The sequence below is a fragment of the Anas platyrhynchos genome, chromosome 1, assembly GCF_047663525.1.
Source record: "Anas platyrhynchos isolate ZD024472 breed Pekin duck chromosome 1, IASCAAS_PekinDuck_T2T, whole genome shotgun sequence".
Taxonomy (NCBI): Eukaryota; Metazoa; Chordata; class Aves; order Anseriformes; family Anatidae; genus Anas; species Anas platyrhynchos.
Window position 1 is genome coordinate 163,139,823 of NC_092587.1, and position 20,334 is coordinate 163,160,156.

General features: G+C 39.9%; 1 protein-coding gene across 34 annotated transcripts in view; it reads left to right on the forward strand.

Moving 5' to 3' along the window:
* MYCBP2 (MYC binding protein 2) overlaps window positions 1-20,334 on the forward strand; it is a 193,443-nt gene that overhangs the window by 10,922 nt on the left and 162,187 nt on the right. For all 34 annotated transcript variants that reach the window (XM_038182409.2, XM_038182484.2, XM_038182684.2 and 31 more), the window contains exon 2: window positions 13,372-13,447. In XM_038182409.2, the coding sequence (XP_038038337.1) occupies window positions 13,372-13,447 (76 nt within the window). The remainder of the gene's footprint in view (window positions 1-13,371; window positions 13,448-20,334) is intronic.

Here is a 20,334-nt window from a genome sequence, read left to right on the forward strand (position 1 = left end):
TGATTAAAATGATGTGCAATTTCTGCTCACAAACAGCAGCACATTAAATTCCCAACTGAGAAAGTAATAAAGTTTTTTTTTTTCTTTTTCTGTACCAGAGTGTGCAGGAAAGTCCCAGACTGTAGTAACATGGCTGTTAGCCTTAGCTGTATTCCAGATGTTTGATGTCTTAACTTATGTGTAGCTTCTGCTTAGCTCTGTATTCTTCCCCATGCAGTGTTCTCTCAAATCCATCAGACTCCTTTTTTGATTTTTTTTTTTTTTTTTTTTTAACCTTTTCTCTTCAGGTCCTTTAGAAGCCCAGGTTAGCCTGTCCTACTAGCTTGCTTCTGTTTTTCTCCTATTTTAATTGGATTGCAGTTGATATTCCTTGCCCTGATTTACAGATTGAAGTGGCCAGATTTTGATGATTTTTCCATTTGTAGATAAACTGCTTAAGCTCTGACTTGCCTTTTGTATTGGCATGGTGAAAATATACATGAGAATGCTTTTTTAATAATGCAAAGAAGATACATGTAGAACAGAAACTGGTAATGGTTTGGGGAACATACATGTGGCTGTTAGAAGGAGCATTGAGCTATTGCTCACTTTAGTAAAAAGTGGTGGAATTCCTCAAACTGTATCTCAGATGTATCACATGAAGATAGTAATGCTTACAAATATTTGAAGTGATCTGAAGATAATAATTTTTATCAACAATAAAAAAAAAATCAAGCTTTTATTGTTTTGGGAAAGGCTTGATTGTACTCTCTAGTTGTGTTTTGAGATCTGTCACTCAAGCTGAGTGGTTTCGTTCTCCAGTGATTCTCACCAGTGAGGTCCTTAAAACATCTGCAGCCCACGATGGAAAGTAATAGTACTCCCAGTATTTTTCAACAACATCTACAGATACCTTCAGGGCAGAGAAAGCAGAGATGTTCTTTACTTTTCCTTCAGTAAGGCTTTGGACACTGTCTCCTGTGACATCCATGTAGACAGGCTGACAAACTGTGTGTTAAATAAGAGGGCTGTGAGTCTGGAGGCTTGCGATCTGTGACACAAGTGACAGAGGAAAGCCTCCGGTAGTGTACCACAGGGGTTGATAGTACCAGTACTGTTTAGCATCCTTGTTAATGACCTGGATGTTGATACAGTGCACCCTCAGCAGGTTTGCCAGAGAACAAAACCAGGACTGGGGGGTTCATATACCACGTGGTTGTGCTGCCATGTAGAGGGAGATGGACAGACTGGAGAACTGGGCTGAGGGGCATCTCATCTAGATCAGCAAAGGGAAATGTAGAATCCTGTGCCTGGGGAGGAGTATCCGCAGGCACTAGTAGGTGCTGGGGGCTGGCCAGCTGCAAAGCAGCTCTGCAGAGAAGTAGCTTGGGGTACTAGGTGTTCAACAAGCTGACTTTGAGCCAGTAATGTGCCCCTGTGGCAGAGAAGGCAGATAACCTTCTGGGCTGGGCTAGGAAGTGTTGCCAGCAGGTTGATGAGGGAAGGTGATCCTTCCTCCTTGTCCAGCTCTGGTGAGGCTGCATCTGGAGAACTGAGTTCACTTCTGGTCTCCTCAGTACAGGACAGACATGGAGCTACTGGAGAGAGTCCATCAAAGGGCTACACAGATGCTGAAGAGACTGGAGCACCTCTCCTCTGAGGAAAGGCTGAGGGAGCTGGGACTGTCAGCCTGGAGAAGAGAAGGCTCAAGTGCAATCCTGTCAATGTGTGTAAACACCTGGTGGGAGGGAATGAAGAAGAGTTAGCTGGGCTCTTCTCGGTAGTGGTCCCTGACAGGACAAGAGGCAGTGGACACAACAATCATGGAATTCAATCTGAATACAGGGAAACAAAAAAAAAAAGTGAGGGTGACCAAGCACTGGAACAGGTTGTCCAGAGAAGTTGTGGAGTCTCCTTCCTTGAAAATATTCAGAACCCAGCTGTGTATGGTCCTGGGCAGCCATCTCTAGCTGACAGTGCCAGAGCAGGGCGGTTCCTAGCACCACAGCATGGCTGAGGCTGGCAGGGACGTCTGGAGCCCACCTGGTCCAGCCTCCTGCTCTAGTAGCAGGTTTATAGGAGGCTTACCTGTTGTCTTCTGACAGGGATGTCCCAAAGGACAAACCCAAAGGGTGTTGAACAGCCTGTTCTTGCAGCAGGGCTGTGCTCAGGCTATGGTGGTCATGTTACTGTGAGCATGTATTGCACCTCCGTGCCGTAGTTCAAGGGAAGTAGGGGGAATCAGAGGGGAACTGGAAAGGTAGCAGCAGATGCAGTTTTAAATAAAAGCTACACAGGTGTCCTGATGTTTCTGGAGGAAGAGGTGCATGGTAACGAGATCCAATTGCACTGTTTCGTATTGTCAGCTCTTGTGAGCAATTTCTGGTTTGTCCCAACATTTTGTTGACTTCCCTCCCACCCTTCCTTTGGTTTTATATTTGGTGGATGTTTATCAGTTGTTAACAGCAACGATCTATGCCCTTTAAAAAAATAAATAAAAAATTAAAAAGCAAGTAACTTTTTGCAATAAAGGAAGAAATACAGTCCCACAATTTTGAGCTCTTCAACCTTGATAACACTTTTTTCTTTAATATTCCCTTTCCTACATTTTGAAGCCCTTAACAGTTGAATTTCCATAGCAAAAAGACAGTGAGTAGTAAGTGTCCTGCTGACAGGCACGCTAGTATTTATCAGCTGTGGTTCTCCGTTATGCTATTTGATGTTAAGATCAAACTTGAAACTGGATTACAAATTAACAGCTGTTTTGGAGCACTTTGGAGGATGGAGTAAATGGCATGGGAGATAGGGAAGCCCAGCAGAGGCTGCAGTTGCTTTAATGCTTCTCCGTAATGGCTCTACCCTTCATCTGTGTGATCACGTATCAGATAAATTATTTAGAAGATAATGATGTGTATTTTGTGCTTTTTCTTTGTAGTTTATCAGAAGAGTACTGATTTTTTTTTTCTACGTGGCTGAAAACTGATGCAGATCCAGTAGAAAAGACAGTAGTGCCTCATTGCCTCATGATACGTTAAAAAAATTGCAATCAGTGGTGAGGGCAAGAATAGAGAACTAACAGGTGAGAGAGTAGCTTGGTGTTTTCACCAACCTGATGAAATTCCCCTGTATGTTGGTTAAAAAAACTGGCAACAGGCTGAGACAATTTCAGAGCTATAAGGAATTATCGTGGAGACTTCACAGATGTATGAAGTTTTCAAAGACCAACATAAAGCAGATTAATAAACAGCTCCTGAATAAAAAAATGGATGCAAAAAGGTTTGATGTACTTTATAGACTACATTTCTAAACGTACCTAAAAAAAAATCTTTTATAAATCAAGGTGGTAAGTTAGACAAGGTGGCTTTATGATGAGCCCTGTCTGGGTGTAGTGGTTTAACCCAGCAGGCAGCTCAGCACCATGAAGCTGTTGGCTTCACCTGCCTGCCTCAGTGGGATGGGGGAGAGAACTGATTAAAAAGTAAAACTCATGGGTTGAGATAAGGGCAGTCTAATAGGACAGAAGAGGTGTTTCATGTATTTTTTTTTTTTATTCCCCACACACACAAGTGGTGAACAATGTGATTGCTCACCACTTGCTGACCAGTGCCCAGCCAGTTCCTGAGCAGCCCCCCAGCCAGCTCCCCTCAGTTTTATTGCTGAGCATGCCATCATGGCCAGCCTGGGCCAGCTGTCCTGGTTCTGCCCCCTCCCAGCTCCTGGTGCACCCCCAGCCTGCTCACTGGCAGTGTGAGAAGCTGGGAAGTCCTTGGCTCCGTGTCAGCATTGCTCTGCAACAGCTAAACCATCAGTGTGTTAGTAACAATACTTTCCTCCTAAATCCAAACACAACGCCATTCCAGCTACAGTGAAGAAAATCACCTATCTGTAACCAGGACACTGGGAAACAATTCTTGGTCACTATTAACAGTTATTTGAAACTCATTTTCAAAAATTATGGAAGAAGATTAGTACTTGCCCAAAATGCTAAGTGCTAAACTCACTCTGAGTCAGATGATGGTTAAATTAGGACCCAGCTCCAGCTGGCCGTGGACCCAGCCTGTCCTTCAACTTGGCTTGCTGTGAACTGAAGCAAGCCCAGAATAACTTGTTGTAGTAGATCAGCTAGGAGTATAAGAGATCCCTACATTTAGCCTTGGGTCTGCTCTGGGAAACACGCTAAACTTCAAACAGGTGCAAATCAGAAAAGCTAATGTTGCCCCCATCTACTCTGGCTGGACTGTAGCCTTCCTGTAGTTGAATATTTTTGCGTTGCCTTCCAGCTGCTAATTTGGCTGCTCCTGTTCTAATGTAAAGGGGTTTATACCTGTTGAGAAACCCACTGTGGCTACGAGCTGCCAACCGGCCTGCTGCCAGACGGCTGATGCCGGGAGCAGCTGTGGTTGTGCATCGGGATCTGTCCTAGGTCCTGAACCGCTCCATCTCTGCAGCCGTGTTTTCAGAGAGAGGATTGAGGTTGGAGATGAAAATGTTTGCAGGTGATGCAAAGCTGGGAAAGATTGCAAGTATCGCTGAAGATAACAACCTCAATAAATGTTTAGCTCCAAGGGAAAACAACCCATGTGCACAAGTGTAAAACCAAAGCGAATGCAAGTTAAGGTAAAAGAATGGTAGCTTCTACACATTGTATAAAATTATGAAGTGAAGGTATCATGCTATCATGCTGTTGGAGTGTTTTTTTGTTGTTGTTCTTGGTGTTTGTTTGTTTGTTCATTTTGTTTTTTGTTTCCCTGAAATCTAGGACAGATTCTTTTCTGTAGAAAACCTGAAGTAATGGTTGGCCTTTTGTTTGTAGCTGAGGACTGGGGGGGGTTCATTGTCCTTTTTCCTGAAAAGCTAGGTATGACTATAAGATAGTGAAATTCGTGTCAGTGATGTAAATGATCTGTGGTTTGAGCTGAAGGACCTGAGACTGTTTAATTGGCAGAAGACTTTTATTTCTCTTGAGAATTGAAATAAATTCAGGCTGGTCATGGAAAAAGAGGAAAATAAACTTTTTTCTACCATAAATAAATAAATAAACACAAAACAAACCAAAACAAGCCATTAAATTGTCGTAAGGGAGATAAAAACCTCACAAAGCTTGACTAAGACCTCACAAAGACCTTTCTAGTAGGATTACCAAAGACATGTTGACAGCATGATCAATAGTATTGGCAGTATATTGGCAGTATTTAATAACTTCATAAGGAAAATACCTCTCAAGAGTCTCAAGAGTTGTGGGTTAACCTTGGAAGGCTAAGCAACGTGCAGCCACTTGCTTGTCCTCTCACCTCCAGGGGGACGGAGCAATGAGAAATGGAGAGTAAAAGTAAAAAACAAACAAAAAAAAGACCCCCTCAAAAGAAAAAGCAACAACACCCTTGTGTTTTGATGTAATTGGCTAATTATTGAAGGAAAAGTGAAAGAACAGAAAGAAAACAAAAGTGATGCAAAGGCAGTGACTCACCACTCCACAGGTTGACCCATACTCATCCAGTTACTGAGCACGAGATAGCTAACCTCCATGAACCCTTTATTTTCCCTTTTTTGCTGCTGGGAATGTTGTTAAATGGCATGGAAAACCCTTCAGTTAGTTGGGGTCAGCTGCCTGGTTGTGACCCCACCAACCTCTTGTGCACCCCCTGATCTATTCAGTGGGAGCCTGCAGGGCTGTCTCTCACTACTCAGTCTCCCAGCTGCTGTTGCATAGCAGATTTTTTTCTTTCCCCTTTCTGAAATCTGCTCTCCCAGAGGCCCAACCAGTGTCACTCACTAGCTCAGCTCTGGCCAGCAGTGAGTCACTTTTGGAGCCGGCTGGAGCTGGCTCTGATCTGGCCTGGGGTAGCTGCTGGGCTCTGCTCACAGATGCCATCCCTGCAACCACCCTGCTACATTGCCACGTAATCCCAATACAACGTTCAGCTAACATTAGTGTGTTACCAGCATCGTTTTGGTTCCAAATCTAAAGCACAGTGCCATATGAGCTGCTATGAAGAAAATTAACTACATCTCATTAATGTAGCTATGAATTAAGTGGAATTTGCCTTCCTGTGCTGGACCAGGGAATGGAAAAATTAACCTTTTGGGTTCCTTCCTAGACACTTATAATGATTCTAGACTATTCTCCACTTGTCAAATTATGTTGTAGATTGTCTGTACATTTGAAGTTTGAAAAAGTCTTGTTAAAGGTCCTGTACACACTGTCCACATCACAGAATCACAGAATGGATGAGGTTGGAAGGGACCTCTGAAGATCACAGAATCACACAGTTTCTAGGTTGGAAGAGACCTCGAGATCATGGAGTTCAACCTCTGACCTAACACTAACAGTCCCCACTAAACCATATCCCTAAGCACGACATCTAAACGTCTTTTAAAGACCTCCAGGGATGGTGACTCCACACTTCCCTGGGCAGCCCATTCCAATGTCTAACAACCCTTTCAGTAAAGAAGTTAAAGAAGATCATCCAGTCCAACCCCCCTGCAGAGCAGGATCACCTAGAGGACATCGCACAGGATGGCATCCAGGCGAGTTTTGAATATCTCCAGAGAAGGAGACTTCAAAACCTCTCTGGGCAGCCTGTTCCTGTGGTCTGTCACCCTCACAGTAAAGAAGTGCCCCCTCATATTAAGCCAAAACCTCCTGTGCTTCAGTTTGTGTCCGCTGCGTTTTGTCCTGTCACTGGGCACGACTGAAGAAACCAGTTTCATCCTCTCAACGCCCTCCCCTCAGATATTAATACACGTTGACGAGGTCTCTCCTCAGTCTTTTCCAGGATCCATTTTCTTTTCCATTGATCCATCTGCATCGAGCAGCTCTTGATGTTGCATGTTTTTTGTCATGCATTTCCAATACCCACAGGTATTGGCTATATCCAAGATAGTGTGTGTTTGATTCAAGTGATTGGCTTGTCTTAATATAAGCATATACTTTAGGTGTGGTGGTATGCTTTTCATCGCTTGTTTTCTTGTTAGCTTTGCATAGTACCGTAGTTTTCATTATGCTAATTCCCACAGAAGTCTGCTTTTATGCCTAAATTTGCTGTGTTTGCTGATCCAGATGGTGAACAGATGAAAAGCTCAGTATGTCTCTACTTGGAAGCATAATCAGAAACATAGCAAGGTACCAGGAAAATGCTAAACAATGCTAGAAAAAATGTACTCTTTCTATAATGTACAAGCACAGTTACAGAGCAGTCAAATTTTACTTCAGTATGTAAACACTGAGGATCACAGAATGGTTGAAGTTGGAAGGGACTTCTGCAGGCTGTCTACTCCAACCTTTCTACATAAAGCAGTCTTTCTCTGCAAAGCTACTTTCCAGTCAGTTGGCTGACAGCGTGTACAGGTGCGTGGGGTTATTCCTCCCCAGATGCAGGACTTGGTGTTTCCCTTTGTTAAACGTGATGACATTGCTCTTGTCCCATTTCTTCAGCCTGTTGAGGCCCCTCTGAATGGTGGCATAACCATCTCATGTGTTGACCACTCCTCCAGATTTTCTGTTATCTGCAGACTGGCTTGAAGTTGGACTCTGTCCTGTTATTCACAACCCTATGATGCCAGCAATTTGGCCAGTTCTCAGTCCACATTTATCTAGATTGTACTTCCACAGTTTGTATGTGGGAGTGTTGTGACTGACAGTGCCAAAAGCCTTACCAGTGTTGAGATAAACAATATCCATTGCTCTCCTGATACCTGCCAAGCCAGTCTTTTTGTTGTAGAATGAAAGTTTGGTCAAGCGTGATTTCCTCTTCATAAATCCAAGCTGACCGGTGTCCCTTTCTTGTCCTTTGTATGTTCATTTCAAGGGTTATTTACTCAATCACCTTTCTAGTTGATGAAGCTGACAAACCCGTACTTCTTCAGGTCCTTCATCACCCATGAAGACAGAAGGAACGTTTGTTTTCTTCTGACCTTTCAAAAATTGTTGAGAGTGGCATTGCAGTATCAGCAGCTAGCTCCTTCAGTACTTGTAGGTACTTTCTGTCAAGTCCTGTTGACGTGTGCATGTCCATTTTATTTAAATGTTCCCCAACCTGATGCTCCTCCACTGAGGGTAAGTCATCCTTACCTTCCCTCTGGCCTCAGCGGCATGTGATTGCCGAATTTTAGTCTTACCATTAAAGATGGAGGTGCTCAAAGTCTTTTGTGACCTGGTCCTTACCCTGTTCAGCATTGGGCTCACGTTTTCCCTAGTATTCCTTTAGTTACTTGTCCTTTTTGTCCTTCATATCCCATGCCAGATTCAGCGCCAGGTGGGCACTGGCTTTTATACAACCATCCATGAACGCTCAGGCAGTGTCTCTTTATTCCTTCTGGGTGACTTGACTCTGCTTTCATCTCTCCTGTCTTCCTTTTTACGGTTGAATTTTGTCAGGGGCTAATTGTTTCGCCATGTAGGCCTCATGTCACCTTTGCTTGACTTCCTGCAGGTGTGAACAGACTGCTTTCGAGCTCAGAACTTGAAAATGAGCTCTCCTGCACCCCTTTCTCTGGGAGGCCATACCCCATGAGATTCTTCAGAGTAAACCTCTGAACAGGCTAAAGTCTGCTCTTATGAAGCCTAGGGTTGTGATTCTGCTTTTGCCATGCTCCTTTGTCACAGGACTCCGAACTGCAGTGTATCGGTGTTATTGCAGCCATGACTGCCCCCAACTTCAATGCACCCAACTGGCTCTTCCTTGTCTGAATGCCAAGTCCAGCAATGTGCCTTGCCTCGTTGACTCCTCAGTCATCTGCGTCACAAAATTACCACTCAGGCACTCCGGAAACCTACTGTGTTGCTTGTGCCCTGCTGTGTCGTCCTTCCAGCAGATAGTGGGATGGTTAACATCCCCCATAAGGATCAAGGCCTGTGAGGTTTCTTGCAGGCCTCATCAACTTTTTCCTGTTCAGGCTGCGTGTAGCTGACACCCAAAATACTGTCATATTGGTCTGCTCTAATCCTGACTGTTAAGTTCTCAACTGGCTTTAAGAGTTGTTGAGAACATTGTCAGCTATTTTATCTCTTGTCTAGATAGTGAAAAGGATAAGGACAATTCACTTGCATTATGCAACAACCATGATAGATGTTCTGGTGAAGTTTGGATGTGGGAAGATAAAGGAAAATCATCAAACTAAATGGTAGAAGTGTGAAAATTACTTGTGTTTGCAACGTCTTTTGAGGTATAAATTAAAACCTTCCAGACTAAAAGGAGGGAGTACTGAAGTCATTGCATTTTCTGGGCAGTCATTTTATATTGATGCAACTTGGTTTACTCAAAATAATCTTCTCTTCCTCATCTCTCTTAGAAATAAGTCTGTAGTATTTTAGCTCTTCAGCAGTGACTTAGGAGTAGTGGTACTTGTGTGTGCCATTGGGTGACTGTAAAGATAAGGCTTTGAGACAACTATGACAGTCAGGTGTTGTAATATGTTTATTTAAAAAAGAAAATCACAAAGGCGTTTGGACTTCCTGCAAATCCAGTACCACCCTGACGGTTTGCTGGGTGGAACTTGAGGTAAACAACACTCAGCGCACAAAACAAATTTGAGAAGGAACAGAAGTTTTAAGTTCATCAGGACTATTAAGCCTTGGGGGAAGTGTTCTGTTTGCATTTCCTCGGGTCTTTCAAACAGAGTAAGATCAGTGGTTTTGAGGCAATCGAGGAGCATCCCCCAAGCAATGCAGCAAATACTGCAAATGCTAGCTAATGCTACTTCTGATTTGAAACCAGATGAGCTAAACATGCTGTTACTTCCTTCCACTAGAGATGCCACAAAGCTGAATGGAAGTTGCAGTTGTGTCATTTAAAAGCCCAGCAATCTGTTGCCACTTTTTTTTCTTTTTGGTTTGAGACAATTGCTAAATATTTGTGAGTTGATCACTGAGAGTTGAACATCTGTGTGATTTTACGTCTTTGCATTTATTTTCAGTGGATTTTTCTCTAAAGGCTGTAATAGCACCACTTATGCATTCTTTGCCACAAACATTTTATTGTCAAGGTCTCCTCATGTTCTTTAGTCATTTGATTTCCTTTGCGGTCTAAATCAAAACTAGTAATTTAGTCTCAAATGCTAAACAGTTTACAGAAAACCTGCCTAGGTCGTGCTGATAATCAAAGTTTGGTTTGTGTGTGATGCTGATAAACAGAATCAATAGCTGGCTTGAAAGTTAAAAGCCTTTTCTCACTGGAATTAGACTGTTAGCAGGGAGTTTCAGGACCTTTGCACATGACAGTTTACAGCTATTTAGAATTGTGAACCAAAATTTAATTAATAATTTAGCTAGAAAATCCAACCGAACCAAGCCATATCAGGTGTTGTTAATCTTCAGCCAGTAGAAGAAACAGGCAGATAATTAATGCTTGTGGTTTTGAACTGGAAATGACTCATAATCTGCTTAATGTTATTTTTCATGAAAATATTTGACCACATATTATCTCTCCTATCTCAGTATTAAACCTCCTGTCACGATGGCATGTAACTGTAGAGCTGTGAATATCGTGCATGTCTTTGATATATGCAGGTAAATTATAAACAGCTGGTATGAATACAGAAACGTTTATAAAGTTAGAGTTGATGGGTGTTTTTGTTTGATTATTTATTTTTAATGATTAATTGCTTACTAGTTCTGAAGTTTCTTTTGGATACAAGGTGAAATTATACTTCCTGCAAAAAATGTTTGAATTTCAGTATCCTTGAGATTTTGTTTTAAGAAAAGAAAACCAGGAAGAGAAATGCGGATTTTCAGTATGGCTTTTCTATACCCAAGTAGTTTGCATGCAGGACTTTTTTTAAGCCTAAAACTTGCAGAAAATAATGACTGCAGTAGTGGAGTGACTAGGAAAAGCTTGCATTTGCAGCATCTATAATAGTTGATGTACGAATGTGGGAGGTCACAGCACCACCATTTGGACTCTGAAAGAGGAAATAAGCCCATGGCTGATCTTTTCCACTCACTAACTGAAGAAGACATTATCTAGGTGTTGTTGACAAATGAAATTAGTCCTTAAAATGGCAAGGGTTTTGTCACTTTGGAGACGAAACCAGTCTTAGAGAGGAAAAAAAGGAGGTTTCATTTTGAGGTATTTATTGATAAATACTGCCAATGAGAAAAATAGGCACCAAAATAGGGACAGCTCCTGTGAAATATTTACAAAATGGAAAGGAAAAAGTGCTCGTGATGTTTGCAGATTGTAACAAATTTGGAGACTTTACAAGGCTTTTGGCAGGCAGGATTAAATTTAAAATGTCTTGGCAAGTTGAGTTACTGTCCTTTTTTTTTTTTCTTTAAAAAAGAAAAAGAATAAAGAGAAAAGCCCTTTTGAAGTTGGCTCTAGTAAGTGCAAATTTTACTGAGCAGTTGTACTGTACTGAAAGGCGTAATTAAACGTACGACTAGGTAAAGAGTGTAATGCAAGCTCAGTTTGAAGGTTTGCAGGAGAAAGTTTTCATGTTATTGTGGGTTCTGTGAAGCTGGCCAGGTAATACCTAGAATACAGTTAGGTGTGACCTTGGAGGCATATGAGGCAATTCTTCCTCCTCTGCTCAACAGTGAATAAATAAGTACTGTCTCAGTTTTAGTCAGTGTGGTTTGCATTTGGTATTGGCTAAGAGAGTCCACAATAAATCCAGACTTCTACACCTGACTTTAGAATAAAAGTTTTATAAGAGAGAGGGTCCAGAGAAGATTGAGTGACTACAGTGTTGTGTTTGACAACAGAATAAGGAAGAAGAACTTGTCCAGTATAAATGTAACTAAATAGTGAAACAGACTATGGAGGGTGGTTGTGGAAATGCAGACATTAGAGTTTATGTGGATTGTTACCCGTCCTTCCTTCCTCTTAAACACGTTGGGCAGACTCTTATACATTGATCCTTTACCATTGAAGGGACCTTAGGAGGTCATCTAGGTTCTCTTCATAAGCTTTAACATACTGTATTTTTTTCCCCCTCAACTAAATTGCCTCTCTTAACTGCCAGGATGATGGTAGTTGTTCCTTTTTATATACAAGACTCAAAACTTCTAAGAAAAGTGGTGAAGTGATTTGTTTTTGCAGGAAGTGTCTTGAAGAAGTGTGTGCCACCCTTTGAGTGTTAATAGATGAAGGTGGGAAAGGTGATAAAATGTCTAGTGGGCAGCTTTTTGGGGTTACTCTTTGCAGGGTTTCTTTGAGCTTGTTTTGTGACTGGTGAGTGTCAATCAAACTTCAGTTTCTAGCTGTTGCCTGCTGGACCACAAGAGGTGTATCCTCTTGAAGTCTGAACACTGTACAGGAGAGAGTTGTAAGCAATACGTTTCTAGTCCCTCAACTATTGTTCAGAACAAAGTTGTTCAAGTAACGTATCACCCTGATTCTCAGTCTCTTTCCAGTTTGTTCTCTGAAATTGAAACTAGTGATTTTCAGATTCCATAGTTTTATTTCTCTAACTAATCTGAACTGTAAACCGTTTGAGTAATGTTTGAGTGGCATAGAAGAATGTTAGTACCTGCTGCTTAAAGTCCAGTCTAGAACAAGCTGTGTGCTGCACAGATAACGTCTGCCTGTTTTACTGAGGGCTCGGAGTCTGAACAGAATAGAGAAAACATAGAATAGGTTAAAACACATACACCTCAAGCAGAATTTTCTTGGTGGTCTTGGTGGTGGTGTCAAATGTCTCTGTGTGTGTGGTGTCTTTTTCGATGTTCTTTTGTTGGTTTGCTTTTAATTGGATAATAAAATAGAGGAGAAAAAGAATGTGGTAGGAATGAGGTGTGGGCAGAAGAGGACTAGAGGAGCACGTGTTAGCTGGAGCTGTAGTGTGAAGTGATGGAAATAAGTCTGTAAGTTGAGGGTGGGGAAAGAACACACAAAAGTTTAAAAAGTGGCATGTTCAAACGTTGTAGTTTCCTTCCATCGCCTGAATGCTCTGCCAAATGATGCATCTGTGAAGACGTCTTTTTGTATAGGGAGGCTTGAATCTTTATATCTGGTAAAGACTTCACAAAAGGTGTGTGTCCTGGTGTGAGCGTTCTGGTTTTGGTAGGACCAAAACACATGTTCTGGTTCTAATGTAACCAGTTATGAATCATTAAGTATTCTAATTTCTAGCATCGGTATGGTACTAATGGGCTTGTAACAGAAACAGTAAGGTAAAAAGTATGAAATGGAGGGTTGTTCTTTTTTCTTGCCCTAGCAGGTAGTCTGCTTAAAATAAGGAGAATAAAGGTTCTCAATCCAGTGGAGCATTAGGAAAGCACAATTTTAAAGACCTCTGTACACTGAAATTTTGACTGTATTGGTTCTTATTGCTTAGGAGAAAAAGTTTTAGAGGACTTACCACATATTTTTATTTGCTGGTACTGCTGTTTACCATGGGGAAAGGAAGGAATTTTAATTATAATTATGTTTTCTGCTTTTTTTTTTTCAGGAGTAAGAAACTTTTTAGCAAGAAAAAATTGAAAAGGAAACAGAAGACTAAATTAAAAGTAAAAACACGCAACAAGGTATGTCTGTAACTAACTTCTAAAAGTTCTGACTGAAAAACGAAAGTAATTTCAGTTGAGAGATGTGAGAAAAATAGCAATTCATTTGTTTTGAAAAGATAACAGTCCAGCTTTTTTTGTATCTTTACTGCATTCTGTGTGACCATGATACCAATGTTAACCTTTTTATTCCATGCTGAACATTAGTAGCAAATGCAATTGGATATGACCAGTGTTTTGTTTCCCCAATTCCTAAACTGTAAATATAGCTAAGAAATATGTTGATCTTAAAGTTAAATTTTAAGAGATGCACGTCTAGCCAGGAGTTAGAGACTAGTGCTGTAAAGTTCTGTCCATATTGGCTGAAGGAGAAAGGGAGCAAGCACATAGTGTCTACATAATTCAAAGTTATCCTTGAAAATTCTTCTGTAGTGGAATAGATGATACTTAACAGTTTGTATTAATATTTTCTCCTCTGCTCATACTGCTTTAAACAGCTGGGAGCAGTACAGTGAACTTCATCAAAATATTTACATGCTTTACTTTTTGCAGAAGCCTAGGCAGAAGTAGCAGTAGTTTGTAATACTGCTTTGCTGTACATGTATTCCTTCTCTATTAGAGAGCTATTATTTCTCCATTAAAGGCAGAGTTTTGGAGGGATTTTCTTGAAGGTTGACTGTAGGCATGGAGGATTATTCCTAGGTTTCTGCTGTAGTCAATGAGGTGAAAGTAGCTCTTTTCTAGAATGGTTCTGCAGGACACTACCACTGAACTAGCTGGTGAAAGTACTTTCTAGTCAGTTGAATGCCCCTGTAATACAAGTAAACTGTAGATTGCTTTGGCCATCTTATCCGTCTTTTCCAAACCTCCTGCAGTTATTCTATCTCAAGACGGATGACTTTGGGAGGGTGAAGCAAGCACAATATCTCTTAAGTTTATATTGCCTTTTTGGATACTTACCAGATTGTTCTGCTTATCTCAACTAGTGCAGCTCCAGACCAGGGTATAGAAGAGACTTATCTTCAACACTTCTTTTGTCAGTACTGTACAGTGAAGTGTTTCTAGTTCAAATTAAATTTTAACCTCTTTTTCTGTCACTGTGAAATTAAAGTTTTTAGCCTTCATCGTTTTTATCAGACCCCCTGTCAACACAGAAAAACAAATTACAAATTAGAAGAGACAGTGCAGAAGGTGGTTAGTCTTTGTGTGTTGTCTGGTGACAGAAACTTGTGCTTTTAAAGGAAGGTAACATCTTTGATCACTTACTGTATAGAGGGAAACTTGTTTTTCTGGATAGTTGTTACCTAGTTGAACTACTAGTTAGGAAGCTAAATCCAGAATTACTGTTCCCCACAAGCTTCATAGTCCAACGTATTTATTGGATATAGTTGCATTGGATAAATGGATTTATAGGATCCTTTTTGAATGGCCAGAGAAGACATGAGCATAATGATTAGATGTGAAAGGTAAATAAATCAACTAAGGTAAATATTTGTTGCTTTAAACACAGTTTTCAATAATATGGCAACATTTTCAATGTCTTCTCTATCACTCGTTGTTTCAACCTCAAGAGGGCATCCCTTTCTTAAAGATGTTTGAACTGTTCAAAGAATTTGGTTTAGGTTTTATGCTCTGTGTTACACACAGGTTAGATCAGATGGTTATTTCAGGTTTACCATCTTTAACAACAGATTAACTTTCGTCTCTTAGGTTATAGTCTATTTCCATCACATCTGAGAATAAACCATTCTTGCAGTTATCTAGTTCAAGAGGAAGGAAGTAAATTCATGAGAAAATAAGCTATGTCAAAATTTCATCTTTTGGTAAATCAGATTGTTCAGGTGGAAGACAAATGTAAAAGAAACCAAAGGGTTCTGGTTTTCCCAATTCTTTCCTTGTGTGTTCTAGAACATCACAGAGGACTAACTGAGAAGAGCACTTGTGAGCCTGGGCACTCAATTTTATTAAGAAAAACCTTTAGTCTGCCTTTCGACCTCTTCTGCATAATGCACCCTTTTTTAGCAGGAGCGATACATTTACAAGGGCAAATCACACATCAGGGTATGGGTTTCTGTGCTTCATTCTCTCTCCCATAAGGTAGCCTTCTGTCTTTTTTTGGGAAAAAGTAACAAAAATAATTTTTCACCTTGATGTACTAAGGCCATGTTTATGATTCATTACTTACATTGGCTTTGCAATTCCTCAGACTTGCATTTAAATTTCATTATTTAGTAGGCCAGATTTGAATTCTTATTTCTTCAGTATCTTTAAAACTTAAGAGGAAGACTTTTCTAATTTTATCCTAAGTTTATGAAGCATGTGGTCAGCTTTCTTTTTGTTTACCTAAAATGTAGAAAGATTTTGTGAGGAATTTAACTAGGTTTATTGACTTTACAGATTCACTATCTATTCCTCTGAAAAAAAATGTTTAAGTCCTTTTGACCACTGAAATGACCTTTCATTACTGTTTTCATCACTTTGTGTGGTTTCAGCTGAGATGTCTTCTTTGAAGTTTAATTTTACACATTTTGAAATAATAGCATTTTGTTTAAAAATACTCTTTTCCAACCAATATTTAATTTCATATGTTTTAACAAAACAGAAGATGTCCAAATATTGTGTATCTCTTAATTTTTACAGTGCATGTTTCATGATGTATCTCCGTATAAGAGTTGTAGTGATAACAAGTAAAACAACAAAGGTTTCATTTCAAAATGTCTCACTTTCATTGAAAAGTATAAATCTGCTTTCCGGTCTTGGAGCTCCATTCTTCTTTAGGGCAATGATAATTTCATACTCTGGGAAACCAAATGCTTTGGGAAGGAAAAATGTAAAGCCTGGCCATCATCTTGTCTTCAACTTGGACATCCTAGAAGCTGTGCTTCTGGTCATTCTTAGACTTAGTGAGTGCTTTGGGTTACAATATTAAGTAATTATGTAACTATAAAGAAAAGAACATTTAGAAATTCAGTGATAGCTGCTTTTTACCTTATCTCTAGTGTTACAAAAAGACATTTCATATATTTGTGGATCTCAGTACACTTAAAAACAAAACATGCTATTTTATTTTTTTTGTCTTGAAGTAAAGAGTTCCATAGTTAAAGATCATTCTTCATTGAATTCATAGAAGTTTGTTGACATTCTGGTTTAATATGCAACTGTTTTCCTTCACAATGTAGAAGTATTTTCACAGAATCACAGAATAGTTGATGTTGGAAAGGACCTCTGGAGATTGTAGAATCATAGAATCATTAAGGTTGGAAAAGACTTCCAAGATCATCTCGTCTTACCATCCCCTACCACCAATATCACCCACTAAACCCTGTCCCTAAGCTCTAGGTCCAAGTTTTCCTTAGACATCCCCAGGGACACAGTGATACCATCACTTCCCTGGGCAGTCTAACCACCCTTTCTGAGAAGAAGTGTCTTCTAATTAACAACCTGAATCTCCCCTGGCGCAACTTACAGCCATTCCCTCTTGTCCTATCATTAGTTACCTGTGAGAAGAAGCTGACCCCCAGCTCCCCACACCTTCCGTTCAGGTAGTTGTAAAAGAGCAATAAGGTCTCCCCTGAGCCTCCTCTTCTCCAGACTAAACAACTCCAGTTCCCTCAGCCGATCCTCGCAGGACTTGTGCTCCAGGCCCTTCTCTGGACACAGATCATCTAGTCCAGCCCCTCTGCCAAGCAGGGTCACCTAGAACACATTGCACAGGATTGCATCCAGGCGAGTCAGTGAATTTTGTGTCAGTGAAATACAGCATCGTTAAAAGAATTGTCCTAACTAAATATAGATTTTATTACCTCTCCTTGAGAAATGCTAAACTTTTGTGTGCTTGTACATTTACTTTTATTTCAGTCGTCTTTTTTTTCCTCTTAAATGAAAGACAGTAAACTGTTAAAGTCATAGTTTTCCTTCAGTTTTAACTTATTTTTACAACCTAACAGCTTGCTATTCAAAAGAGGATTTATTTAGTAGAGTTATAAGGCCAATGGTTTTAAACTGAGAAAACTAGGTAGTGTATTTCAAGATGATTCTTAAAGGGCATTATTAGGATTGTGACTATATTTGTCAAGTGTCTAACAGATGGACTATAAAGTGTTTCTAGTTTCAAAGAATTTACAATTCTTAGAAACAAGGTATTAGGGGGGGAAGTGGAGATACAAGTAAGACATAAACAGTGGGTCTACATCATAGCTGGGAAATTAAGTCTAGTTCTGAGTCACTGTAGTGCTATGCTGCCTGTTCAGATGGAGCAGGGGGTTGTGGAGAACTGTACTGCAGTAAGGTCTGGATAGGAGGTTTTTGTAGCTATAGTTTGTGTACTTCTGTAGCAGAATGAGACACTAAACAGAATGGTGAAAGTGTTTTTACTATTTAAAAGCTAAAGCATTACGTAGGAAACTTTTTAATAGTTGTAAAGTATTGAGAATAAGGAAGGAGTTTTATTTCTGAAAATTAGTCACCTTATTATTAATAGGCAAGAGAACAGGCATTGGTATTTTATCTAGCACTGTAATGTCTAAAATTATCTGTGCTGGTGAGATGATTTAGTCAACCTATTTCAAAAGACGTGCTGTAAGCTACAAAGCTACAGAACTCAGATGTGTTCCAGAAGTTAAGTTGTTCTGGAATAAAAGTTAGGCTGAACTGACAAGAAGGAACTGGAAACTCTTCACAGATGTTGTTAATTGTAATGCGTGATACTAATCAGATCAGTGGACTTCAGATAGAGATCTGCGAGATAACTCTGATATTTTTCTTTTCCTGTAACTGTTTATCGGTTAAGTAGGAAGTGCATAGTAAATTCACTTTTTTTTTAAACCTGGTAGATTCAAGTGAATTAACTGAAAGCTGATATTGTGTATTTGTCTTATCAGCAGTTGCAAAATCTTAGGGTATATATATGAATATTTGACATAGAAAAGAGTCATGTTATAACCATTTAGTTTTCTGATGCCAAATTAATTTTAAAGAATATAATTGTTCTGGTTTTGGCTCTGATAGAGTTAATTTTCTTCATAGTGGCTGGTGTGGTGCCGTGTTTGGGATTTAGAAGAAAAATAACTCTGATAACACACTGATGTTTTAGTTGTTGCAGAGCAATGCTTACACAGAGCCAAGGACTTCCCAGCTTCTCACACTTCCCAGCAAGGAGGCTGAGGGTGCAGCTGGAGCTGGGAGGGACAGAACCAGGACAGCTGGCCCAGGCTGGCCAAAGGGATGTCCCATAGGGTGTGGTGCCATGCTCAGCCATAAGACTGAGGGGTTTGGCAGGGGTTTGGCAGGGCAGGTGCTGCCGTGGCATGGGCTGGGCATTGATCAGTGGGTGGTGAGCAATTGCACTGTGCATCACTTGTTCTGCATGTATATTATTATTATTATCCCTTCCTTTTCTGTCCTATTACACTCTTTTTATCTCAACCCACAAGTTTTACTATTTTTTCGTTGGTTTTTTTTTTTTTCTGATTCTTTTCCCCATCCCCCTGGGTGGGAGTGAGCAAACGGCTGGTGCTTAGCTGCCTGCAGGGTTAAACCACAAGAGAAATAGCTCGTTGTCATTGATACCAATCTCAATCTGTTTTGGCACAGTTTGACACTGGAGTAACACAGCATGCTGTATCTTGAATTCTTCCACTTTTTAATATCACGGGTTTTTAACAGCAACTTCATTAATTTCTTTCTGTTCATGTTGAACAAGAACTAAACTTATCTTGCTGTTCTATCTCTAGTACCAGAAGTTCTGCTGTGCTCAAAAAATATATATCTGTATTTACTTTATTTTTTTAACTATATTTATATATATTATGTTTTTTACATTGTTTTTGTGAATTACTTCTAACACTGACACAGGTAACATAAATTAACAGTGTTGGATAAAACAGCCTGCAGAGTAAACCATTGCTTCCTTGTGTCTCAGCTTCTGATAATTTTGTAGTAATAATAAAAAGGAAGGATATGCAAATATATACCAGTGCAGTTAGAATTATACCACAGTCAAAAATAAAAGGAAATTGTATGAACCACGAAATATCTTGAAGTTATTTTGAGTTTTAAGTTTTGTAACATATGGTGTTAAAATGTTCTGATTTGGAAGGCCTTGTTATTTCTGCTAATAATTAAAGCATATGTGCAGGTAAAAATGTATTATGAATCATTGCTGAATTTGACGTTCAGAGTTGTGGCTACCATAGAAAAATAAACCATTCCTTTCAAATATCAGTTCACTGGTTCTCAAACTTCTGTGGTAGTTGAAGGTCCTTTTCCCCACCCTTGTATGTGTATTTCCACTGTGATCTTTTCCATATCACTGTAATCTAATTTGCTTTGTACTACCCTGCCAAACAAATGCATTAATTCACAATACCTGGCCCCTGAAAGAAAAAGAAAGAAGGAAAGAAAGAAAAGGCAAAAAGCCTCAATGCTCACCACTTCTAAAGAATTCAACAAGCAAAGAAAATAACCTTGTGAAGTTAGTCATAGCCCTGACTAGCTTAATTGTCCTTCAAATTTTTCCTGCCTTGTTCAAGCAAGGCTGTCCTGCATTCTTAACCTTCTTTACTTAGTCTTTGTGCCGTCTGTCTACACCAGGGTATTGTAGGGAATTCCTTACATTTATTCCGTATACCTTAAGTCCAGTTTCTCACACCAGCCTAGTCTTTGGTAGTACGCAACCTGAGAGAAAGTATAACCTGGACTGTTTGTTTTGGTTGTGGATTTTGGTTGTCTTCCGTTTGTCCTATCTCATTTTACAATGTGAAGAAAGGGAGAATATGGGGCAGAATTTCACAGGCCTTGACAAATTATTATTTTTTTTTGCTCAGTAGTTTGTCCATTAGTTTTTCATTTGTTTTCTAGTTATACGAAATTATTATCCACAGTTCCTGCTGTGGGGAGGTTTTGAACTT